This window comes from Rutilus rutilus (genome assembly GCF_951802725.1).
Source record: "Rutilus rutilus genome assembly, chromosome: 3".
NCBI classification, from domain to species: Eukaryota; Metazoa; Chordata; class Actinopteri; order Cypriniformes; family Leuciscidae; genus Rutilus; species Rutilus rutilus.
This window is the reverse complement of record NC_140211.1, coordinates 59834373-59861467: the sequence shown is the minus strand read 5'-3', so window position 1 is coordinate 59861467 and position 27095 is coordinate 59834373. Positions and strand designations below refer to the sequence as shown.

Here is a 27095-nt window from a genome sequence, read left to right as displayed (position 1 = left end):
TGTACGTCGGGTGCATGAGAGCGAGGGAATACCTGAATCTGTGCTCCGGGTGCATGAGAGCGAGAGAATACCTGAATCTGTGCGTCGGGTGCATGAGAGCGAGAGAATACCTGAATCTGTGCGTCGGGTGCATGAGAGCGAGGGAATACCTGAATCTGTGCGTCGGGTGCATGAGAGCGAGGGAATACCTGAATCTGTGCGTCGGGTGCATGAGAGCGAGGGAATACCTGAATCTGTGCGTCGAGTGCATGAGAGCGAGGGAATACCTGAATCTGTACGTCGGGTGCATGAGAGCGAGGGAATACCTGAATCTGTGCTCCGGGTGCATGAGAGCGAGGGAATACCTGAATCTGTGCGTCGGGTGCATGAGAGCGAGGGAATACCTGAATCTGTGCGTCGGGTGCATGAGAGCGAGGGAATACCTGAATCTGTGCGTCGGGTGCATGAGAGCGAGGGAATACCTGAATCTGTGCGTCGGGTGCATGAGAGCGAGGGAATACCTGAATCTGTACGTCGGGTGCATGAGAGCGAGGGAATACCTTAATCTGTACGTCGGGTGCATGAGAGCAAGGGAATACCTGAATCTGTGCGTCGAGTGCATGAGAGCGAGGGAATACCTGAATCTGTGCGTCGAGTGCATGAGAGCGAGGGAATACCTGAATCTGTGCTCCGGGTGCATGAGAGCGAGGGAATACCTGAATCTGTGCTCCGGGTGCATGAGAGCGAGGGAATACCTGAATCTGTGCGTCGGGTGCATGAGAGCGAGGGAATACCTGAATCTGTGCGTCGGGTGCATGAGAGCGAGGGAATACCTGAATCTGTGCGTCGAGTGCATGAGAGCGAGGGAATACCTGAATCTGTGCTCCGGGTGCATGAGAGCGAGGGAATACCTGAATCTGTGCGTCGAGTGCATGAGAGCGAGGGAATACCTGAATCTGTGCGTCGAGTGCATGAGAGCGAGGGAATACCTGAATCTGTGCTCCGGGTGCATGAGAGCGAGGGAATACCTGAATCTGTGCGTCGGGTGCATGAGAGCGAGGGAATACCTGAATCTGTGCTCCGGGTGCATGAGAGCGAGGGAATACCTGAATCTGTGCTCCGGGTGCATGAGAGCGAGGGAATACCTGAATCTGTGCTCCGGGTGCATGAGAGCGAGAGAATACCTGAATCTGTGCTCCGGGTGCATGAGAGCGAGAGAATACCTGAATCTGTGCTCCGGGTGCATGAGAGCGAGAGAATACCTGAATCTGTGCTCCGGGTGCATGAGAGCGAGAGAATACCTGAATCTGTGCTCCGGGTGCATGAGAGCGAGAGAATACCTGAATCTGTGCTCCGGGTGCATGAGAGCGAGAGAATACCTGAATCTGTGCTCCGGGTGCATGAGAGCGAGGGAATACCTGAATCTGTGCGTCGGGTGCATGAGAGCGAGGGAATACCTGAATCTGTGCTCCGGGTGCATGAGAGCGAGGGAATACCTGAATCTGTGCGTCGAGTGCATGAGAGCGAGGGAATACCTGAATCTGTGCTCCGGGTGCATGAGAGCGAGGGAATACCTGAATCTGTGCGTCGGGTGCATGAGAGCGAGAGAATACCTGAATCTGTGCGTCGGGTGCATGAGAGCGAGGGAATACCTGAATCTGTGCGTCGGGTGCATGAGAGCGAGGGAATACCTGAATCTGTGCGTCGGGTGCATGAGAGCGAGGGAATACCTGAATCTGTACGTCGGGTGCATGAGAGCGAGGGAATACCTTAATCTGTACGTCGGGTGCATGAGAGCAAGGGAATACCTGAATCTGTGCGTCGAGTGCATGAGAGCGAGGGAATACCTGAATCTGTGCGTCGAGTGCATGAGAGCGAGGGAATACCTGAATCTGTACGTCGGGTGCATGAGAGCGACGGAATACCTGAATCTGTGCTCCGGGTGCATGAGAGCGAGGGAATACCTGAATCTGTGCGTCGGGTGCATGAGAGCGAGGGAATACCTGAATCTGTGCTCCGGGTGCATGAGAGCGAGGGAATACCTGAATCTGTGCTCCGGGTGCATGAGAGCGAGGGAATACCTGAATCTGTGCTCCGGGTGCATGAGAGCGAGGGAATACCTGAATCTGTGCTCCGGGTGCATGAGAGCGAGGGAATACCTGAATCTGTGCGTCGGGTGCATGAGAGCGAGGGAATACCTGAATCTGTGCGTCGGGTGCATGAGAGCGAGGGAATACCTGAATCTGTGCGTCGAGTGCATGAGAGCGAGGGAATACCTGAATCTGTGCTCCGGGTGCATGAGAGCGAGGGAATACCTGAATCTGTGCGTCGAGTGCATGAGAGCGAGGGAATACCTGAATCTGTGCGTCGAGTGCATGAGAGCGAGGGAATACCTGAATCTGTGCTCCGGGTGCATGAGAGCGAGGGAATACCTGAATCTGTGCGTCGGGTGCATGAGAGCGAGGGAATACCTGAATCTGTGCTCCGGGTGCATGAGAGCGAGGGAATACCTGAATCTGTGCTCCGGGTGCATGAGAGCGAGGGAATACCTGAATCTGTGCTCCGGGTGCATGAGAGCGAGAGAATACCTGAATCTGTGCTCCGGGTGCATGAGAGCGAGAGAATACCTGAATCTGTGCTCCGGGTGCATGAGAGCGAGAGAATACCTGAATCTGTGCTCCGGGTGCATGAGAGCGAGAGAATACCTGAATCTGTGCTCCGGGTGCATGAGAGCGAGAGAATACCTGAATCTGTGCTCCGGGTGCATGAGAGCGAGAGAATACCTGAATCTGTGCTCCGGGTGCATGAGAGCGAGGGAATACCTGAATCTGTGCGTCGGGTGCATGAGAGCGAGGGAATACCTGAATCTGTGCTCCGGGTGCATGAGAGCGAGGGAATACCTGAATCTGTGCGTCGAGTGCATGAGAGCGAGGGAATACCTGAATCTGTGCTCCGGGTGCATGAGAGCGAGGGAATACCTGAATCTGTGCGTCGGGTGCATGAGAGCGAGGGAATACCTGAATCTGTGCGTCGGGTGCATGAGAGCGAGGGAATACCTGAATCTGTGCTCCGGGTGCATGAGAGCGATGGAATACCTGAATCTGTGCTCCGGGTGCATGAGAGCGAGGGAATACCTGAATCTGTGCGTCGAGTGCATGAGAGCGAGAGAATACCTGAATCTGTACGTCGGGTGCATGAGAGCGAGAGAATACCTGAATCTGTGCTCCGGGTGCATGAGAGCGAGAGAATACCTGAATCTGTGCTCCGGGTGCATGAGAGCGAGGGAATACCTGAATCTGTGCTCCGGGTGCATGAGAGCGAGGGAATACCTGAATCTGTACGTCGGGTGCATGAGAGCGAGGGAATACCTGAATCTGTGTGCGGGGTGAATTAGCGCTCCAGCGTAGCGTCTGCCGGCTGACACACACGGCAGGCTCTTCTGACTGGGGTTGTTGGCGAACTTCACAGTGATAGGCTCGGTGGATCCGGGCGGCTTCTGTGCGTTCAGCCCTTTAATGGCCTCCTCTGCCTCGGTGCGCCGGTCGAAGCGGATGAAGCCAACGCCTCGTGACACGCCTGAACACCACACACACAGCACATAAGTGCTGTTCTGCCTTCGTAGGGTACGAGATTTAGACACCAAACATGCGTTGGTTGGTCTGATCGATTGTGCAATCGATTTTTGAACGTAAGGTGACAGCCCTACTGCACACATAATAAATAATAAACATACACCACAATGGGATTGCTGGCGATATAAAACACAACCATGAATCCTGCTGTGATGTTCATTTTACTCAAAAAAGTTAATCGTGATTAATCACAACAGCTGAGAATTATTTATATTTTTTTTACATTTCAACAGAATTATTGCACTTTCATGTAAGCACAAATCAAAAGATCGTCAGGTAAACTGGTGAAACGACGCTTCTCTCAAAGAACTGATAAGAATGTAAATGTGTACCTTGAAATGCAATGTAAGTCGCTTTGGATAAAAACATCTGCTAAATGCATAAATGTAAATGTAAAAGCTAAAATAGGGAAATTTCCAATATTAACTCAAATTATGTTAAATGTTGCTTAAAACAACTGCTAAAATAGACTCTGCAGAATAAATACTCCTAACATCTGTGTGACAATACAATCACAACCTCAAATAATACAGTGGAGATCATATTTGTATTTATTACAGCAGATTTAGGGTGTGTTAACAGTTGTGTTTCGGTTCTCTTGGTCTGAACCAAAACAGAATATGATATATTTAGTCCTGGTTCGCTTAAGAATTCACAGTCTAATTTTTAACTGAATCTAAAAGATACAAAACAACATAAAAAACTGCTTTTATGACATATATTTTGCGAACATCCAAAACAACGCTGTGTTTGATCTAATGTACAAACGCCTCTTCAGGGTCTCGTCCACTTGTTCGGTGGCAAACTTTTACAACGCGAGTAAATCACTCACATATGCCACTAAATTTTCATGCTAGGCGACTAAATGTCTATCATTAGCCACTGGCTAATAAAACACTAGATTTCACTCGCCAGTGTTTGATTAGAGGTTAATATACACTCACCTAAAGGATTATTAGGAACACCATACTAATACTGTGTTTGACCCCCTTTCGCCTTCAGAACTGCCTTAATTCTACGTGGCATTGATTCAACAAGGTGCTGAAAGCATTCTTTAGAAATGTTGGCCCATATTGATAGGATAGCATCTTGCAGTTGATGGAGATTTGTGGGATGCACATCCAGGGCACGAAGCTCCCGTTCCACCACATCCCAAAGATGCTCTATTGGGTTGAGATCTGGTGACTGTGGGGGCCATTTTAGTACAGTGAACTCATTGTCATGTTCAAGAAACCAATTTGAAATGATTTGAGCTTTGTGACATGGTGCATTATCCTGCTGGAAGTAGCCATCAGAGGATGGGTACATGGTGGTCATAAAGGGATGGACATGGTCAGAAACAATGCTCAGGTAGGCCGTGGCATTTAAACGATGCCCAATTGGCACTAAGGGGCCTAAAGTGTGCCAAGAAAACATCCCCCACACCATTACACCACCACCACCAGCCTGCACAGTGGTAACAAGGCATGATGGATCCATGTTCTCATTCTGTTTACGCCAAATTCTGACTCTACCATCTGAATGTCTCAACAGAAATCGAGACTCATCAGACCAGGCAACATTTTTCCAGTCTTCAACTGTCCAATTTTGGTGAGCTCGTGCAAATTGTAGCCTCTTTTTCCTATTTGTAGTGGAGATGAGTGGTACCCGGTGGGGTCTTCTGCTGTTGTAGCCCATCCGCCTCAAGGTTGTGCGTGTTGTGGCTTCACAAATGCTTTGCTGCATACCTCGGTTGTAACGAGTGGTTATTTCAGTCAAAGTTGCTCTTCTATCAGCTTGAATCAGTCGGCCCATTCTCCTCTGACCTCTAGCATCAACAAGGCATTTTCGCCCACAGGACTGCCGCATACTGGATGTTTTTCCCTTTTCACACCATTCTTTGTAAACCCTAGAAATGGTTGTGCGTGAAAATCCCAGTAACTGAGCAGATTGTGAAATACTCAGACCGGCCCGTCTGGCACCAACAACCATGCCACGCTCAAAATTGCTTAAATCACCTTTCTTTCCTATTCTGACATTCAGTTTGGAGTTCAGGAGATTGTCTTGACCAGGACCACACCCCTAAATGCATTGAAGGAACTGCCATGTGATTGGTTGATTAGATAATTGCATTAATGAGAAATTGAACAGGTGTTCCTAATAATCCTTTAGGTGAGTAAGTTCATCACAGATATATTTTCACCCGTCTTGAACACAGTGTTTGAAAGTTTCATACTAATCCACTTCATCTCAAAGGATGTGCAGCGTATTTGTTAAACTCTAGTGTGAAGGAGCCCGGCTCACCGTCGCTAACCTGAGAGCACTTAAGAGTTTCAAAGAGAGAGTATTACAGTCTTCTACATGTAAATGATACTCTTTGCTGTATTTTCCTGTTAAAATAACGGAGTTAAGCCTTTAAAAACAAGCAGAAGCCACTGTCGGTAGCGGGCGGAACTAAGGCGCAAACGGCTAGCGCTCACCTATTCCTGTCCCTGTTCTGATTTCAGCAAATCAGTTCGAGCGAACGCTGACAACGTGATTAATATTCATGAACCCACAGTATATATTAGTCTGGAGAGTAAACTAAAAGAAATGTACTTGCCAATGGTGATTCTATTGCCAAGGTGTGTGTAGAGGGTTTCCAGGGTTCAGATGCAGCGTTCACATTATTCAGAAGGAACACGCACACACTCGAGAAGGAACACGCACACACTCGAGAAGGAACACGCACACACTCGAGAAGGAACACGCACACACTCGAGAAGGAACACGCACACACTCGAGAAGGAACACGCACACACTCGAGAAGGAACACGCACACACTCGAGAAGGAACACGCACACACTCGAGAAGGAACACGCATACACACACACACACACACACACACACACACTCGAGAAGGAACACACACACTCGAGAAGGAACACACACACACTCGAGAAGGAACACACACTCGAGAAGGAACACACACACACACACACACACACTCGAGAAGGAACACACACACTCGAGAAGGAACACACACACTCGAGAAGGAACACACACACTTGAGAAGGAACACACACACTCGAGAAGGAACACACACACACATATACTCGAGAAGGAACACACACACACACACACACACTCGAGAAGGAACACACACACTCGAGAAGGAACACACACACTCGAGAAGGAACACACACACTCGAGAAGGAACACACACACTCGAGAAGGAACACACACACTCGAGAAGGAACACACACACTCGAGAAGGAACACACACCGGCTGATGAGCAGAATCTCTCAATAGAGATCAATAAACTCACAAAACTGTGTGTCTTTTCTTGTCTGTCTTCGTTGTCAGTAAACACAGATGAACTGGTTTCCCAGTAGTTTAAACACACACACACACACCTGAGAGCTGGTCCAGTAGCGCGCACACACACACACCTGAGAGCTGGTCCAGCAGGATCCTGGAGGTGATGATGCGGCCGAACGGGCAGAACAGCAGGTCCAGCTCACTCTGGGTCATGGTCTTCGGGAGGCCGCTCACATACAGGTTAGCGTCGCGGATAGAGGCAGAGCTCGGGCGAGCGAACGACACCTGGGCAACACACACACACACACACTCACTGGGAGGGGCTCCTGGACAACACACACACACACACACTCACTGGGACGGGCTCCTGGACAACACACACACACTCACTGGGACGGGCTCCTGGGCAACACTCTCACACACACTCACTCACTGGGACGGGCACCTGGGCAACACTCTCACACACTCACACACACACACACACTCTGGGACGGGCACCTGGACAACAACAACAACACCACACACACACACACACACACTGGGACGGGCACTTGTGTGAGACAGACAGACACCTGGGCAACACACACACACACACACACACACACACACACACACACACACCTGGGACGGGCACGTGTTTGTGAGACAGACACCTGGGCAACACACACACACACACACACACACACACACACACACACACACACACACACACACACACACACCCGGGACAGGCACGTGTGTGTGTGAGACAGGATGGGTCTTACCTTGATGGTTTTGGCCTGCAGTTTGAGTCCGTTTAAAATACTTATGGCTTTTTCTGCATCTTTGGGCTCCACATAGTTCACAAACCCGTAACCCAGACTCTGACCTACACACACACACACACACACACACATACACAGAATGGACTATTTCTACACAAACACTCGCCAAGACTGGCACTCTGACATATTTGTGTGTATTTGCGCCAAAGCACAATTTTCTGTAAAAAAACTGTTCAAGCTCTATTATAGCTCTAGTTCTATTATAGCTCTATTATAGCTCTAGCTCTATTATAGCTCTATTATACCTCTAGCTCTATTATAGCTCTAGTATAGCTCTAGCTCTATTATAGCTCTATTATAGCTCTAGTTCTATTATAGCTCTATTATAGCTCTAGCTCTATTATAGCTCTATTATACCTCTAGCTCTATTATAGCTCTAGCTCTATTATAGCTCTAGCTCTATCATAGCTCTAGCTCTATTATAGCTCTATTATACCTCTAGCTCTATTATAGCTCTATTATAGCTCTAGTATAGCTCTAGCTCTATTATAGCTCTATTATACCTCTAGCTCTATTATAGCTCTAGCTCTATTATAGCTCTAGCTCTATTATAGCTCTAGCTCTATCATAGCTCTAGCTCTATTATAGCTCTATTATACCTCTAGCTCTATTATAGCTCTATTATAGCTCTAGTATAGCTCTAGCTCTATTATAGCTCTATTATACCTCTAGCTCTATTATAGCTCTAGCTCTATTATAGCTCTAGCTCTATTATAGCTCTAGCTCTATTATAGCTCTATTATACCTCTAGCTCTATTATAGCTCTATTATAGCTCTAGCTCTATTATAGCTCTATTATAGCTCTAGTTCTATTATAGCTCTATTATACCTCTAGCTCTATTATACCTCTAGCTCTATTATAGCTCTAGCTCTATTATGGCTCTAGCTCTATTATGGCTCTAGTTCTATTATAGCTCTATTATACCTCTAGCTCTATTATAGCTCTATTATAGCTCTAGCTCTATTATAGCTCTATTATAGCTCTAGTTCTATTATAGCTCTATTATACCTCTAGCTCTATTATACCTCTAGCTCTATTATAGCTCTAGCTCTATTATAGCTCTAGCTCTATTATAGCTCTATTATACCTCTAGCTCTATTATACCTCTAGCTCTATTATAGCTCTAGCTCTATTATAGCTCTAGCTCTATTATAGCTCTATTATACCTCTAGCTCTATTATACCTCTAGCTCTATTATAGCTCTAGCTCTATTATAGCTCTAGCTCTATTATAGCTCTAGCTCTATTATAGCTCTATTATACCTCTAGCTCTATTATACCTCTAGCTCTATTATAGCTCTAGCTCTATTATAGCTCTAGCTCTATTATAGCTCTATTATACCTCTAGCTCTATTATAGCTCTATTATAGCTCTAGCTCTATTATAGCTCTATTATAGCTCTAGTTCTATTATAGCTCTATTATACCTCTAGCTCTATTATACCTCTAGCTCTATTATAGCTCTAGCTCTATTATGGCTCTAGTTCTATTATAGCTCTATTATACCTCTATTATAGCTCTAGCTCTATTATAGCTCTATTATAGCTCTAGCTCTACAACATTACAAAAAAAGGATTGCACCTTCTGCAGATTACCCACCGGAGAACAAAAATAAATTAAATGAATGAAAAATATCAAGCCAAACAGGTACACAATGTATACAATTTATAAAAAAAATCAGTGTAGCTTTAAAAAGGGGAATGTTTTATTGCAAATATGTTAAAAAGAACAGCATTTTGTTTCTCACTTAGGCTAGTTGAAGTATATTAGCACGTTTTGTAGTATTATATTTTTTTGTTAATTGAAAATGTTCTATGCTCAATTACTTTGGTAGCCGATTATGTCTTCCCCAGAAGTACGAGTGGATTTGGAGAAGCAGGCTGGGGAGTTTCATGTTTTGTTGTTGTCTGTAACTATTTGGCAGACGTGACAAACAAGGTCTCGCAAAGACTGCAATGCAATATTTGTTCCTCCATCACGTCCCGGTGTATACAGTGAATGCATGCTGAAATTATTGTTGCGTGGCTACATAAAAGTTTGAGCATATGTGATGCATTGCCGCAATTGGTCTGACTGGCGCGTGAGAGAGACGAGGGTGTGTGTGTGTGTGTGTGTGTGTGTGTGTGTGTGTGAAGGGGTTCTTTTTTAGGCTATACTCTCTTGCAGTTGAACATGAATACATTTACTACTTTAAAACATCAAAGCTAAACATCATATCTAGTCAAACCGCATCACGACATCACTACAAATACAGTATGGGATTAAAATCAGCGAACATCAGTGTATAGGCTTCGGCACGGGCGGAAATATTGGCGCTGGGTTAAAAAAAAATGCGGGGGACAGAATCGTTACCTTGTTTCAGCGACGCTGGAAGGAAGCGATCCCAAACTTTATGGACATCTTTACTCTCCGCCATCGCGCCAACTAAATTCAAAATGTATCACGCGCTATTGTGCTTCCTGAACACTGAACAACGGTCCGTGTGAAATCAGATCCCTGCGCGTATAGTGCGCGTCATAGGAATTTAACAAGGCTTCGAGGCAGAGTTTTTGCCTCGAGGAATTTTTGTAATCGAGTAAATCGAGTAACTCGATGAATCGTTGCAGCCCTAGATAATAATCAATTTTATCGATTAGTTGTTGCAGCCCTAGTCTTAAAGGTTGTATCAACGATTTTCAGAATCACAACGGTCATTGTTGATACGCTGGAGCACCCACGTTTATAATGAACAACGCCTTATGGTTATTGTGTACGCACAGAACAGAGGGGCGGGGGGAGCAAAGCTCATTATCATTTAAAGACACATGCACTTAAACAGCGTGCTGAAAACAGAGCTGGTTTTGACCATGTAAAATGACTTTTAATTCAGACCCTAAAGAATCATATTAGCTTGTACAAAAATGGCATTATATGACCCCTTTAAAGCTGCAGTGTAAGCGATGAGACGCACCGGTGATCTTGTCCCGCACGATCTTGCAGGACTCGATGTCGCCGATGCTGCCGAACAGACTCTTCAGCTCGTCCGGCGACATGTTCTGCGGCAGGTAGTTCACGATCAGGTTGGTCTTGCTGTCGTCTACGGGTGACGTGCAGATCGACTCGTCACACACCTGCGTCTCCATGGCGACGGTCACCTGTGAGCAAAACAGGAAGTGACATCAGACTGACCCTTCAAACATGACCTCGTCACGCGCCACATTTGAAGATCGGAGAAACAAGATCAGAGATCTCAATCAGAGATGATTTTCAGCAAAAAACAAGTTGTGAAATGCAAAACTATTCATTTTAAAATGACCGACAGGAGAGTGTGTGAACAACAGGAGAGAGTGTGTGAACAACAGGAGAGAGTGTGTGAACAACAGGAGAGAGTGTGTGAACAACAGGAGAGAGTGTGTGAACGACAGGAGAGAGTGTGTGAACGACAGGAGAGAGTGTGTGAACGACAGGAGAGAGTGTGTGAACAACAGGAGAGAGTGTGTGAACGACAGGAGAGAGTGTGTGAACGACAGGAGAGAGTGTGTGAACAACAGGAGAGAGTGTGTGAACAACAGGAGAGAGTGTGTGAACAACAGGAGAGAGTGTGTGAACAACAGGAGAGAGTGTGTGAACAACAGGCGAGAGTGTGTGAACAACAGGAGAGAGTTGAGAGAGTGTGTGAACAACAGGAGAGAGTGTGTGAACAACAGGAGAGAGTGTGTGAACAACAGGAGAGAGTGTGTGAACAACAGGAGAGAGTGTGTGAACGACAGGCGAGAGTGTGTGAACAACAGGAGAGAGTGTGTGAACGACAGGAGAGAGTGTGTGAACGACAGGAGAGAGTGTGTGAACGACAGGAGAGAGTGTGTGAACAACAGGAGAGAGTGTGTGAACGACAGGCGAGAGTGTGTGAACAACAGGAGAGAGTGTGTGAACAACAGGAGAGAGTGTGTGAACGACAGGCGAGAGTGTGTGAACAACAGGAGAGAGTTGAGAGAGTGTGTGAACAACAGGTGAACAACAGGAGAGTGTGTGAACAACAGGAGAGAGTGTGTGAACAACAGGAGAGAGTGTGTGAACTAGGGCTGCACGTTTTCAAGTTTTTCATTAACCGTTAACCGAGGCCCTTAGCGGTTAATACTCGGTTAACCATAGTGTGCGCGCCGCAACCCCGAGATAGGCGTAATTTGCGGGTGGGACATGTCCCCACCACTATTTTCTAAGGTCGATATTGTCCCCACCACTTTTGAAACATCTCGCGGCACGAATACCAATACAAATAAACAAAACATCTCCAGTTAACTAGCAGAGCATTCATTTCGTTCGTTTTTTTTTTTTTTTTTTGCCGATCTAGCGCTGAAATGTTTGTTTTTTAAATCAAGTGATCAAAGTGCTCGTTGCCGCTGCGATCGAGAAGGGTCTTGTAAATCGTGCTGAGGTATTATTAATTCGTGGCCACGAAACAATTCACCTGAATATTCACCAATTCACAAAAAATAGGTCTTTAGCACTATTATTAATAGTATCAAACTGTTTTTGGCCACGTTGTAATTCGTTAAATCAAAATGAGGGAGGGAATTAGTTCAACGTGTCCACGATTTATTAAAACGAGGGAACAAATAAGTCGTCGTAACAACTAATTATTTAGATCAGTGGACAGGGAGCATAAGAACAAACAGTGAGAGAGCCCCGGCCGCGCGCGCACACTCTCACCGCCTTCAAACAACACGAGCGCTGTATTGCTCTCTCTCCCTCGCGCATATCAACACAATAGTAAAAGGTCGGAAGACCGATTGTGTTTTATAGATTAGTAGTTTGTTCATATAAAGTGTTTGATTAGCAAGTACATGTTTAGGAAATGCATAATACAAATTGTATGGGTTAATGTAACGGTAAACGGACTCTGCGGGTAAAACTGTTGTGGTGAAACTGCGCATGCGCGGGGTAAAACTGCTGGGGTAAAGCTGTGGCTCTGCAGAAAGATATTATTGTGCTGCGATCAGTGGCGCGGATACTATGTTTGTTTCTGGCTCGCGCACAGCCTTCACTCTCGGACGCGCGCTTTCTTTGCCCGCTTCATATTAGAAAACTGGTCTAGCGGTCTCTGGTGGTGCAAAAATGTATTACAACTAAATTAAATGCACGCCATTGACGCCACTTAACCGAGCAAAATGTTTCAATCGGTTAAGCAATTTTTAACGGTTAATCGGTTAATCGGTTAACCATGGACACCCCTAGTGTGAACAACAGGAGAGAGTGTGAACAACAGGAGAGAGTGTGTGAACAACAGGTGAGCGTGTGTGAACAACAGGAGAGCGTGTGAACAACAGGAGAGCGTGTGTGAACAACAGGAGAGCGTGTGTGAACAACAGGAGAGCGTGTGTGAACAACAGGAGAGCGTGTGTGAACAACAGGAGAGCGTGTGAACAACAGGAGAGCGTGTGAACAACAGGAGAGCGTGTGAACAACAGGAGAGAGTGTGAACAACAGGAGAGAGTGTGAACAACAGGAGAGAGTGTGAACAACAGGAGAGTGTGTGAACAACAGGAGAGAGTGTGAACAACAGGAGAGCGTGTGTGAACAACAGGAGAGCGTGTGTGAACAACAGGAGAGCGTGTGAACAACAGGAGAGCGTGTGAACAACAGGAGAGAGTGTGAACAACAGGAGAGCGTGTGAACAACAGGAGAGTGTGTGAACAACAGGAGAGAGTGTGAACAACAGGAGAGAGTGTGAACAACAGGAGAGAGTGTGTGAACAACAGGAGAGCGTGTGTGAACAACAGGAGAGCGTGTGTGAACAACAGGAGAGCGTGTGTGAACAACAGGAGAGCGTGTGTGAACAACAGGAGAGCGTGTGTGAACAACAGGAGAGCGTGTGAACAACAGGAGAGTGTGTGAACAACAGGAGAGAGTGTGAACAACAGGAGAGAGTGTGTGAACAACAGGAGAGAGTGTGAACAACAGGAGAGCGTGTGAACAACAGGAGAGTGTGTGAACAACAGGAGAGAGTGTGAACAACAGGAGAGAGTGTGAACAACAGGAGAGTGTGTGAACAACAGGAGAGAGTGTGAACAACAGGAGAGAGTGTGTGAACAACAGGAGAGCGTGTAAACAACAGGAGAGCGTGTGTGAACAACAGGAGAGCGTGTGAACAACAGGAGAGAGTGTGTGAACAACAGGAGAGCGTGTGAACAACAGGAGAGAGTGTGTGAACAACAGGAGAGCGTGTGTGAACAACAGGAGAGCGTGTGAACAACAGGAGAGAGTGTGTGAACAACAGGAGAGAGTGTGTGAACAACAGGAGAGAGTGTGTGAACAACAGGAGAGCGTGTGAACAACAGGAGAGAGTGTGTGAACAACAGGAGAGCGTGTGAACAACAGGAGAGCGTGTGTGAACAACAGGAGAGAGAGTGTGAACAACAGGAGAGAGAGTGTGAACAACAGGAGAGAGAGTGTGTGAACAACAGGAGAGAGAGTGTGAACAACAGGAGAGAGAGTGTGTGAACAACAGGAGAGAGTGTGTGAACAACAGGAGAGAGAGTGTGAACAACAGGAGAGAGAGAGTGTGTGAACAACAGGAGAGAGTGTGTGAACAACAGGAGAGCGTGTGAACAACAGGAGAGCGTGTGTGAACAACAGGAGAGCGTGTGTGAACAACAGGAGAGCGTGTGAACAACAGGAGAGAGTGTGTGAACAACAGGAGAGAGTGTGTGAACAACAGGAGAGAGTGTGTGAACAACAGGAGAGCGTGTGAACAACAGGAGAGAGTGTGTGAACAACAGGAGAGCGTGTGAACAACAGGAGAGCGTGTGTGAACAACAGGAGAGAGAGTGTGAACAACAGGAGAGAGAGTGTGAACAACAGGAGAGAGAGTGTGTGAACAACAGGAGAGAGAGTGTGAACAACAGGAGAGAGAGTGTGTGAACAACAGGAGAGAGTGTGTGAACAACAGGAGAGAGAGTGTGAACAACAGGAGAGAGAGAGTGTGTGAACAACAGGAGAGAGTGTGTGAACAACAGGAGAGAGAGTGTGTGAACAACAGGAGAGAGAGTGTGAACAACAGGAGAGAGAGTGTGTGAACAACAGGAGAGAGTGTGTGAACAACAGGAGAGAGTGTGTGAACAACAGGAGAGCGTGTGTGAACAACAGGAGAGAGAGAGTGTGTGAACAACAGGAGAGCGTGTGAACAACAGGAGAGAGTGTGAACAACAGGAGAGTGTGTGAACAACAGGAGAGAGTGTGAACAACAGGAGAGAGTGTGTGAACAACAGGAGAGCGTGTAAACAACAGGAGAGCGTGTGTGAACAACAGGAGAGCGTGTGAACAACAGGAGAGAGTGTGTGAACAACAGGAGAGCGTGTGAACAACAGGAGAGAGTGTGTGAACAACAGGAGAGCGTGTGAACAACAGGAGAGAGTGTGTGAACAACAGGAGAGAGTGTGTGAACAACAGGAGAGAGTGTGTGAACAACAGGAGAGCGTGTGAACAACAGGAGAGAGTGTGTGAACAACAGGAGAGCGTGTGAACAACAGGAGAGCGTGTGTGAACAACAGGAGAGAGAGTGTGAACAACAGGAGAGAGAGTGTGAACAACAGGAGAGAGAGTGTGTGAACAACAGGAGAGAGAGTGTGAACAACAGGAGAGAGAGTGTGTGAACAACAGGAGAGAGTGTGTGAACAACAGGAGAGAGAGTGTGAACAACAGGAGAGAGAGAGTGTGTGAACAACAGGAGAGAGTGTGTGAACAACAGGAGAGAGAGTGTGTGAACAACAGGAGAGAGAGTGTGAACAACAGGAGAGAGAGTGTGTGAACAACAGGAGAGAGTGTGTGAACAACAGGAGAGAGTGTGTGAACAACAGGAGAGCGTGTGTGAACAACAGGAGAGAGAGAGAGTGTGTGAACAACAGGAGAGCGTGTGAACAACAGGAGAGAGTGTGAACAACAGGAGAGAGAGTGTGAACAACAGGAGAGAGTGTGTGAACAACAGGAGAGCGTGTGTGAACAACAGGAGAGAGAGTGTGAACAACAGGAGAGAGTGTGTGAACAACAGGAGAGAGAGTGTGTGAACAACAGGAGAGAGTGTGTGAACAACAGGAGAGAGTGTGTGAACAACAGGAGAGCGTGTGTGAACAACAGGAGAGAGAGAGTGTGTGAACAACAGGAGAGAGAGAGAGTGTGTGAACAACAGGAGAGAGAGAGTGTGTGAACAACAGGAGAGAGAGAGTGTGTGAACAACAGGAGAGAGAGAGTGTGTGAACAACAGGAGAGAGAGAGTGTGTGAACAACAGGAGAGAGAGAGTGTGTGAACAACAGGAGAGAGAGAGTGTGTGAACAACAGGAGAGAGTGTGTGAACAACAGGAGAGCGTGTGAACAACAGGAGAGAGTGTGTGAACAACAGGAGAGCGTGTGTGAACAACAGGAGAGCGTGTGTGAACAACAGGAGAGAGTGTGTGAACAACAGGAGAGAGAGTGTGTGAACAACAGGAGAGAGAGAGTGTGTGAACAACAGGAGAGAGAGAGTGTGTGTGAACAACAGGAGAGAGAGTGTGAACAACAGGAGAGCGTGTGTGAACAACAGGAGAGAGAGTGTGAACAACAGGAGAGCGTGTGTGAACAACAGGAGAGAGTGTGTGAACAACAGGAGAGAGAGTGTGAACAACAGGAGAGAGTGTGTGAACAACAGGAGAGAGTGTGAACGACAGGCGAGAGTGTGTGAACAACAGGAGAGCGTGTGTGAACAACAGGAGAGCGTGTGTGAACAACAGGAGAGAGTGTGTGAACAACAGGAGAGAGAGTGTGAACAACAGGAGAGAGAGTGTGAACAACAGGAGAGCGTGTGTGAACAACAGGAGAGAGTGTGTGAACAACAGGAGAGAGAGTGTGAACAACAGGAGAGAGTGTGTGAACAACAGGAGAGCGTGTGTGAACAACAGGAGAGAGAGTGTGAACAACAGGAGAGTGTGTGAACAACAGGAGAGAGTGTGTGAACAACAGGAGAGTGTGTGAACAACAGGAGAGAGTGTGTGAACAACAGGAGAGTGTGTGAACAACAGGAGAGAGAGTGTGAACAACAGGAGAGAGAGTGTGAACAACAGGAGAGAGTGTGTGAACAACAGGAGAGTGTGTGAACAACAGGAGAGCGTGTGTGAACAACAGGAGAGCGTGTGTGAACAACAGGAGAGTGTGAGAACAACAGGAGAGCGTGTGTGAACAACAGGAGAGTGTGAGAACAACAGGAGAGTGTGAGAACAACAGGAGAGTGTGTGAACAACAGGAGAGTGTGTGAGGAGGGTTATGTCACGACTCACTGCACACGCCCTTCAGCTCAATACCTTCAGGTCAGACTGTAAAACAGGATTTCTTAAGCCGTCGATTCGCCAGAAAACACTAACAGACAGTAAAAGACCGTAAAATTAATTGAAATGATGAAAAAAATAAAAAAGGTTTTTGGTTTCATTAAACGGCTCCACCACACACATATAAGACATGCTGTTGTATAGTTGTATATTCAGTGTGTCGTGGCCGTAGAAGCTACTGCTAACTCCCATAGACAACGACTGCTGAAAACACTCTGTGCCGACCAAGCCGAGCGCACTCGATCACGCTGAGCGAATGATTCAATGACTCACTCATATTTCCACAGTCTCCTGTCTCCACCTACTGGTGTAACGATGTAATGATACAATCTTTATTTGAAGCATCAAGTTTCTTTCAAAAGGTGATTTGGTGTTTTTGATCGTTACTGTAGACATCAGTGTTTAGATCTGAACTATACACTTTTATCCAGTACTTCTGCTATAATATGAATGATTGTAAGACAGAGATAATGATGCTGTGAGGTTGTACAGTACGGCGGCTCTCTCTGGATCAGAACACAGATCTGGACGTGCGCTGTGATCGTAAGCGATTAGCAGCCGATAGCGATGGCCACACTCTCTGTTAAATAGTAGAGATGCAGCAATACGAAAATCTGCCTGATACGATAATTCTTTATTTTTCTAAATAATCAACATTTTTATATAGTTTTTTGAGAGCCTGATTACAAAAACAAAAGTCTCTCTAAAGCCACGCACACGATTATAATGTTCTCATGATAATGTTATGTAGCCGACATGACAGACTTGCACATGTTGCACTTCACTGTATTTTCATTTAAGTGAATTCAATCATATTTCAAGCAACTCATAACCATCATGATGAACAGTCGCATCTGAAGCGTCTCAGCTGAAGGAAATACATTATTTATCAGCTTTAATTAGGGTTGCAAAATTCTGGGAATTTTCAAAGATGGAAACTTTCCATGGGAATTAATGGGAATTTAAGGGAATTAACAGGAATTTATGGGAATAAACTGGGAATTTTCAAAGTTGAGGGTTGGCTCTTCATAGGGAACTTAAATACAGTTGAGGAAAGTATATTTTAGCATAATCTTGACTAAAACAAACAGATGCCATTCAAATACACTTGAATATCCATGCCATTCCTCAATCACATGCACAGAGCACACTGCTTACTGCATGGCTATGGAGACCACACCCCCTACTGGCACTGTGCATGCCCTCCATCACATGTACAGAAGCCCAAAGCACAAGACTATTGAAGGCACACATTTGAGCCTGTGGACTAAACAAAGTGAAGTAAGTTTTGATGATATTATGGGGAAATATATTTATTAAATGTTTAAATTGCAAATATCACATACAAATGTATTCATCTAGTAGATAGCAAGCTGAAAAGTTAGATGCTAAATAAGCTAGCATAACTTTATTTACCACATAAGTAGGGCTGTACCAGAATATTCGAGTATTCGAATATTCGTTCGGTGGGTTGGTATTCGATTTTCAAATTTGACATTCGAATATTCGTTTAAAAATTTTTTTTTTTTTTTTCACACCTGGCATCCCCCTAGAAACTGTTCCCATTCGCGCTTGAATGGGGCTGTCATGCATTTTCTCAGATCGGATAGTTCTCTCTGATTTATCAATATGAACAATGAACACATAAATGTGTTTTTGCAAAACGGATATGAATCCGAACTTCAAATCCCGCGCTATAGGCAGATGTGATGGAGTGCACTTCACTAGCAACAGATAAGCTGCATTTTACTGATCGTCAGCTAAAATTTCTAAATCAAAGACCGCAATATGAGAGCGGCAACAGCCCTGGTAAGATCATTTCGATTCTTTACTTTTAATGAAGTTGATTGTGTGTTAAAGCATCTGCGACCCACTTTCACTTTGATTTGCGATAGTTTGCACGTTGGCTTTATGAATAGATCTGCGGTGACGCGTGCTGTAGGCTAAGTAAGCATCGTCATATCTGGCTATAACATGATATAGCCTAAAACACCCTCTCACATGGTTATTGTTTTAGTATTTTTGGGCGAAATACAATACTCTTATTTTAGAGCGCAGAACAGCGGAGTTTGTATGGGCAGAAGTGCATGCCTGAGCTTGTAACGTTAGTCTATAAGCTGCGTTGCTTTGACATTGTGGAAATAGAATAGAAACAATATATTAGCCTACCCTTTACTGTGTCAGTAATTACTGTGCTGCTGATTTCTGATTTGAGAGTTATTTGTTACTCAGAAAAATATTAGGCTGTGTTTTGTATCAAGTGCAGTGTTGCGCTTCCCGCTCGCGCTGTTCTGTATTAAAAGTTTATTAATTCTGAACGTGTCACGTCTCGCGTGTCTATATTGCACCAAATGTGACACTGCACTCGTGAAGTCGATTGGATGAACGGTTCTAAATGCAAGATAAATAATCTAAATGCAAACAGACAGACACATAGAGATTCCTGCCTTTATTAGAGAGAAGAATATGTTCAGCCCCCTCCCTCCGAAGCTTCGAATATTCGATGTTAATTCCTGTCGAAGCTTCGAAGCTCAAAAAATGGTATTCGGACCAGCCCTACACATAAGTAGGGCTGGGCGGTATGACGGTATATATCGTTACCATGGAAGAAAATGTCAACCGTAACAGATTGTTTTATTCCGTGTATACCGCGACATGTAAATAAGTAGGCGTGGTTAACTCGCGTGCAGCGTGCGTGAGACTGAGACACTGATATTTGTCAAAGAAACATGAAGAATGACCAAGAGGATCCGCAAAAATTATTACGTTTTCAAAATTAAAGTGATATTTTCGGGGGGGGGGGGGGGGGGGGGTGCAGAAGTCAACTAGAGCAGTGCAGCACACTGAACGTTTAGAGAGACGCACATGCTCGCAACGGGGCTTACTTGACAACAAGTTCATATATCAATATTCTAACGAATAGAAATAACCTTAAATAATGTATCTATCCGTCTCTTATGTGTACAGTTACTTTCAGAGTGGACGCGCAAGTGGTTGCCGTGGTAATGAATATTTCCAAAATTCCCCAGCTTAACTTCCCATGGAAATTTACCGGAAATTTTCCGCCCCTTTGCAACCCTAGCTTTAATATATCGGACTAATTCTCACATCAGGGCGATAACGATAACATTAAAAATGAACATATATCGATGGGGTCGAATGTGACAATGTGCGACTTATGTTTAAAGTGAAATTATACTGTATATACTGTACCTCCTGATATTGATAGATCACACTTATGAGTTCTTGACCACAGCATATATATCTGTTGTAAACATGATCTCTTAAGTTTTTCTGAATAATGGCACTTTCGCCCCTGCTCTCCTCCTCAGTTTCGTATTTTGTTCGGTTTTTAAACATCCGTTTAAAAGTTTTGAAGAGAATATAAATGTTTATATATATATATATATATAAACGTGCAGATCAGCCTGTAGTTTCATAGAGTTTGTGTCTGAGTAAGAAATTAATTTATGTAACTTGAAATATGTAATTATTTATTGCATTTTGTGCCAATATATATATATATATATATATATATATATATATATATATATACATACACATACACAGACAGAGAGAGAGAGAGAGACAGAGAGACAGAGAGAGACACAGAGAGAGTGTGTGTGTGTGTGTGTGTGTGTGTGTGTGTGTGTGTGTGTGTACACGCATACATACACACATACAAAAAGACCATTAATATTCACGCAAAATAACGGGACTCAAACCTCTTAACCTTGAAACGCCTTTTTCTGAAACTACAAAATAGTATGACGTGACGTTCCTTCCTTTGATGAAGTCACGTGACGGAGCCACTGATTCACAACGAAAGATTCATAAATGATCCGTAAATGATTCGAAGCTTCATGAATCAGTGTTTGGAAAGCTTCAATAACTCCAGCATCGGCAGGGTTACAACACAGCTAAAGACGCCCAGGCTAACGACTGTTAAGAGTTCACCACAACCAGAACTACACAACTACAGATAAATACACCACAGAAAAACATCGGGTGAATAGGGATACACAAGTTAACTCGGCTGAATAAGTCAGACAGACAGACAGACACACACACACACACACACACACACACACACACACACACACACGATTAAGGTAACCTAAGGTAACTCCGGTGTATAAACAGGTAAACGGGGAACTGAACTCGTGCTTTACTCAGAATCAACACGCGCAGTAACTGTAGAAATACAGTGTAAATGTACATTATAAAACTAACGAGTGAAACATTAAACACTGCCAGTTCTCACAAACAAATCTGATTAAACAGCTTTTTCATTTAGCGAGGAAACACTTATATCCATCATATCAAAAAGAACCGCCCAATGTAGAAATAGATTAAATAAATCGCTTTATTACCTGATGTGGGTTTATATCACCGGTGTGCACTGATCAGCGCGCGCGCACGGTAAGGTGGGCGACGGCGGGAAACTGCGGCTCTAAGAAGACTGGCGTGTGAACGAGCCAATCATGGAGTCTCGTTACGATTCCCTCACACGCTATTGGACGATGTGAAGCGCGAGGGCGGAACTTGCGTGAACCAGCAGGTGCGGCGGATCAGGTGTGATGAGGCCTGGGTTCAGGGTCATTTACTAAAAAGGAAAAGTTTTTTTTTGCCGTTTTTTGCGTTTTTGCGTTTTTCGCGTAGGCCTACACACGCGACGCTGTCAAAACGATTCCGTTCACATATGCGCGGAAACGAAGCGCGGTATTTTTCTGCCAGGCCAGTAGGTGGCAATGGCGCATCCACTGCAAAGAAACACTGGTACGCGACTATAGACTTTAAAAATTTTTTACAAAAATATTATGTAAATATATAAAAGGACTCACATTTAGAAACAGATCTAATTGCCTTCTTATTATTTGAATGAGAAATAGATATATATTTGAATTTCTTTTTCAAGAACCAAAAACTAAGGTCGGGTTTCACTATACTTACATTATGTAAAAGAAGTTTAGTAAAAATTGAAATTAAATTCATACTAGAGTAGCCTATTCTTTCCCTTTTTCTTTTCTTCTTTTTTTTTTTTTTTGAGGGTATATTAGTAAAACCAAATATAAAACCCAAACCAATGTATTGCAAAATGAACAGTTCAAATCAATACCCTTTTTAAATTCAACAAGAAAATTATCTGTGTAAGACTTTGAAGGTTATTTCTTTAACTTTATTTACCAATAAATAAGTGTCTGGTGAAGTCCGATGTCCGTCCATAATAATAACCCTATAAACAACTCAGTTTGTGCCAGTCCGAATCCACCGGATCCTGAGATCTTCACCTGATATCCCACAATCCTGTGCACTCCGTTGAGCTAAAAATAAAGATGGCGTCTGAAATTTGAGGTTGGTGGTCAGTTTGTGTAAAGTGTACATTTTGACCAACTTTTCTAAATTTTTATGACATTTCTAGCGAGAAGTTAGTATTGTAGAAATTAAATATTCAATTGGTTGTCACCAAAGCTCTCTCTGTTGTTATCGACCAGTAAACCGTTACTGTGCCTCAGAAGTCCTGAATCTCCTTCATGCGAGTCCTTAAAGTCACTGTGAGGTTTTCGATGCAGCCGATGAAGAACCAACATTCATTATGTAAATGTAAGAACTACTAGTTTTATTCTTTCCTTTTATTGCATAACAGAACAATAACAACATACAGAAGATCACAATGTATTCTGCTATTATCTATTACATTCAAAATAGCATCAAAGGAAACAGAATTAAACAATATAAAACAAAAAGATTATATAGGGGATAACTTACAAAAAATGATGAGCCACTAGTTTTACTGATCACATGACACACATGCGCGTGACATCACCACTTACACAGGTTTGTGTAGTTACACACAGAGACAACAGTTTCCAAACTTTCAAACCCATTTCCAAAACTTTGCGTTTTCAGAAGAACGGCATAAGTTTTTAGCGGTTTATTCATCATCACACAACACACACACACACACACACACAGAAACACAGACATTCTTGTACATCTATCTTTATGAGGACATTCATTGACACAATGCAATCTCTAGCCGACCCCAAACCGACCCTTGACCTCATTATAACCTTATCCCTAAAACCAAGTCTTGACCCTCAAACAGCCTTTAAAGGCTCTCAGAAACTGAGGACCGGCCAACATGTCCTCACTTTACTCTCTTTGTCCTCACTCCACTGGTACACACACACACACACACACACACACACACAGGAGCATAAACAGAATAATATAACAGATGCCACTATTCATAATTTTACTATAATCAACATTGTGATATGTCTTGCCCTTTGTTTACTTTTGCTGAGCTTGTAGAATAAGAACTGTTCATTATCAACCAGTACGACTGTAAATTATATGATCTGAAAATGTATTAATATTTTATTTAAAACCAGGGGAAGGCTCCTTCAGATCGGAGTGGCAGCACTGGTTTCTGTCAGGTCCTGTAAGCGAGTATAAAAGGCATCTTTTCAACACTTCAAATATTTTTCGTCATCTTTTGAACAGTTTAACAAATCCTGTAAAGAAGAGATTCATCATGTCTGGAAGAGGCTGATCTACGAGGAGACTCGCGGTGTGTTGAAGGTGTTCCTGGAGAACGTGATCCGCGATGCCGTCACCTACACCGAGCACGCCAAGAGGAAGACCGTCACCGCCATGGATGTTGTGTACGCGCTGAAGCGACAGGGACGCACCTTGTACGGCTTCGGGGGATAAACGCCTGAAACAGGAGAAACCGACGGACCCAACGGCTCTTTAAAGAGCCACACACTCCCGCACTTAAAGAGTCCATGATTTAGCAGTCAAACGTGAAGTAGCCTAATTTATTAAAGGCTGTATTCTGTGTCAAGAATTGACTATTAATGAGCTTTCAAAGTTTGACAGTATTGTATTGAGACCATTTACAGAAACATTACATAACTTTGGTGTGATTTCTAATCCAATAATTTTTTTGTTCATTTTGTAAAACTTTAGCATCTGTAAATTGATGAACAGTGTAATTCAAATATTATATTTTAGATATCATCTGTTGGATAGAGAAAAATGAAAACATGCTAATGGTCTCAATACAATACTGACAAACTCTGAAAGCTCATTAATAGTCAATTCTCGATTCCTGCTTCCAGTTAGTGTTTCAACCCAACAGCGAGACAATATTGTTTTAGTCTTTTCAAGAACTCAGCACATCAATCTGTTTAATGACACGGATAAAACTGTATATAGGATTAACAAATCACACATTTACATTAAATTATGCATTTTCATGCATCATAAAGTTTACACAAGAAACATTAACGGGAGTCCTGTACGTTTAGGCTCTACAGGAACAATAAATGAGAGGAATATGGGACTGTGTTCATGTGTGTTTTATTACAGGACTTTCTTCCTCTGTTTGCTTTAGATCGTGCCTTTGCTTTTCATTATTATCTATAATTTAGTCATTTTAAACTGTCTTTCGGCTTTATATCTGTGGACCAGCAAGCTTATATTGACCTACTTATACACTCACCTAAAGGATTATTAGGAACACCTGTTCAATTTCTCATTATTGCAATTATCTAATCAACCAATCACATGGCAGTTGCTTCAATGCATTTAGGGGTGTGGTCCTGGTCAAGACAATCTTCTGAACTCCAAACTGAATGTCAGAATGAGAAAGAAAGGTGATTTAAGCAATTTTGAGTGTGGCATGGTTGTTGGTGCCAGACGGGCCGGTTCAGGCTCGCGTGTCTCTGTTACTCGGCTACCCCTCTGCGTTGTGTTGTGTTGTGTTGTGCAATGAATAAAAACTGGAGTCCAATTGCTGGTTCAGAGGTTCTTTATCTGCCTGCATGCATGAGTTGAAAAATGCAGTAATGAATATGTTGCATTCAATGAAGTGCATTTAGTCAGCCTTCTCCTCGCTCTGCTCAGACCTCCCGCGGACTGAAGCGAGAGCGCGCGCAACGCACAAATGACGTCACAACTGCGACGAACACAAAACTCAGAAAGACATAAAAAAATAAAGTATTTTCTTTTCTAACATACATATGTAGCAATCTAAAATAAAACACAAGTTATAAATAATACCTGTTACATGAGTATTTCACAATCTGCTCAGTTACTGGGATTTTCACACACAACCATTTCTAGGGTTTACAAAGAAAGGTGTGAAAAGGGAAAAACATCCAGTATGCGGCAGTCCTGTGGGCGAAAATGCCTTGTTGATGCCAGAGGTCAGAGGAGAATGGGCCGACTGATTCAAGCTGATAGAAGAGCAACTTTGACTGAAATAACCACTCGTTACAACCGAGGTATGCAGCAAAGCATTTGTGAAGCCACAACACGCACAACCTTGAGGCGGATGGGCTACAACAGCAGAAGACCCCACCGGGTACCACTCATCTCCACTACAAATAGGAAAAAGAGGCTACAATTTGCACGAGCTCACCAAAATTGGACAGTTGAAGACTGGAGAAATGTTGCCTGGTCTGATGAGTCTCGATTTCTGTTGAGACATTCAGATGGTAGAGTCAGAATTTGGCGTAAACAGAATGAGAACATGGATCCATCATGCCTTGTTACCACTGTGCAGGCTGGTGGTGGTGGTGTAATGGTGTGGGGGATGTTTTCTTGGCACACTTTAGGCCCCTTAGTGCCAATTGGGCATCGTTTAAATGTACTTGAGCATTGTTTCTGACCATGTCCATCCCTTTATGACCACCATGTGCCCATCCTCTGATGGCTACTTCCAGCAGGATAATGCACCATGTCACAAAGCTCGATTCATTTCAAATTGGTTTCTTGAACATGACAATGAGTTCACTGTACTAAAATGGCCCCCACAGTCACCAGATCTCAACCCAATAGAGCATCTTTGGGATGTGGTGGAACGGGAGCTTCGTGCCCTGGATGTGCATCCCACAAATCTCCATCAACTGCAAGATGCTATCCTATCAATATTTCTAAAGAATGCTTTCAGCACCTTGTTGAATCAATGCCACGTAGAATTAAGGCAGTTCTGAAGGCGAAAGGGGGTCAAACACAGTATTAGTATGGTGCTCCTAATAATCCTTTAGGTGAGTGTATATAATATAACATGTTAGTCTGTTTACTGCACCTTTTTCTGCACACACAATAAAGGTCATAGAAAAATAAAAAATGTTGTTTTTAATAAACTAGTAAGAAATCTGAATGGCTGGTAATATTTATAGAGCCAGTTCTGAAAAGTGCATCTAGTTCAACATTAAGCTTCAATAATTGGGTAATTTGCATTATTAAAACAAAATTAAAAATGAATAGTTGGATCCTTAAAACCTCGTGTCACTGATGTCGTCAAAACCTCAGTCCAACCGAACAAAGCTGGAAACACTAATACTGTTGGTTTATGAATAAAATAACTCTATCATTGTTTAATCAGTTTCAATAGCAAAATTATATAAATTTAAGCGCATCAATGTCTAAAGTTTGTTGTTTAGGTCGAGAAGTTTCTCAGTTTTGGTTCAGAGTTAAAGAGAGATGGAGTTTGTTTGGTTTTACATGTGAATCACTAAATTTCCTCACTAATATAGTGAAACATGAGGAAAATTATGTTTAATATAATTACTGTTGTTCTTGTGAAAAGAAATGGGGCTCTCATGACACAAAGTAAGATATGGGTCAGAAAACTAGTATTTATAGTATGACTAAAACACCAACATCTGTGCAAATATATCAAGCACTGTAAATATGACTATTTTATAAATGAGTTAGAATGAGTAACATGCATAATTTACATTCCATAATTTAGCAGATTATTGTATCCAAAGAGACTTATGAAGCAAATACAAAAAGCTAGAAATACATAGTTTCAAACATTGTCCAGAAAAGTACAAGCTGGAACAAGGAGAGAAATAAGAAATAAGGAGGAAAATAAGTTGTTTTTAAGTCACTTGCTTTAAATGAGAAACTCATTCAGAGCTTTAACACAATCATCATTCATAAGCCAAAGACTGAGAAACAAATGACGATTTACATTTTTATTTACGTGATATATACAATCCGCTCATGAAAACAAGTTAAAACA

At 43.8% G+C, this 27095-nt stretch overlaps 1 protein-coding gene across 3 annotated transcripts in view; it reads right to left on the bottom strand.

Annotated features, from left to right (window-relative positions):
- LOC311288209 (ELAV-like protein 2) overlaps window positions 1-21565 on the bottom strand; it is a 28001-nt gene extending 6436 nt beyond the window's left edge. The window contains exons 1-6 of one of the 3 annotated variants that reach the window (XM_084405491.1): window positions 21421-21476; window positions 17000-17078; window positions 10665-10848; window positions 7656-7759; window positions 7023-7176; window positions 3348-3555 (exon numbers count right to left, since the gene is read on the bottom strand). In XM_084405491.1, the coding sequence (XP_084261617.1) occupies window positions 3348-3555; window positions 7023-7176; window positions 7656-7759; window positions 10665-10836 (638 nt within the window). In that variant the 5' untranslated portion in view covers window positions 10837-10848; window positions 17000-17078; window positions 21421-21476. Of the gene's footprint in view, window positions 1-3347; window positions 3556-7022; window positions 7177-7655; window positions 7760-10664; window positions 10849-16999; window positions 17079-21420 lie in introns of all 3 variants that reach the window. The other 2 variants (XM_084405489.1, XM_084405490.1) reach the window with 2 other exon arrangements.
- Between the last annotated feature and the right edge of the window lie 5530 nt (window positions 21566-27095).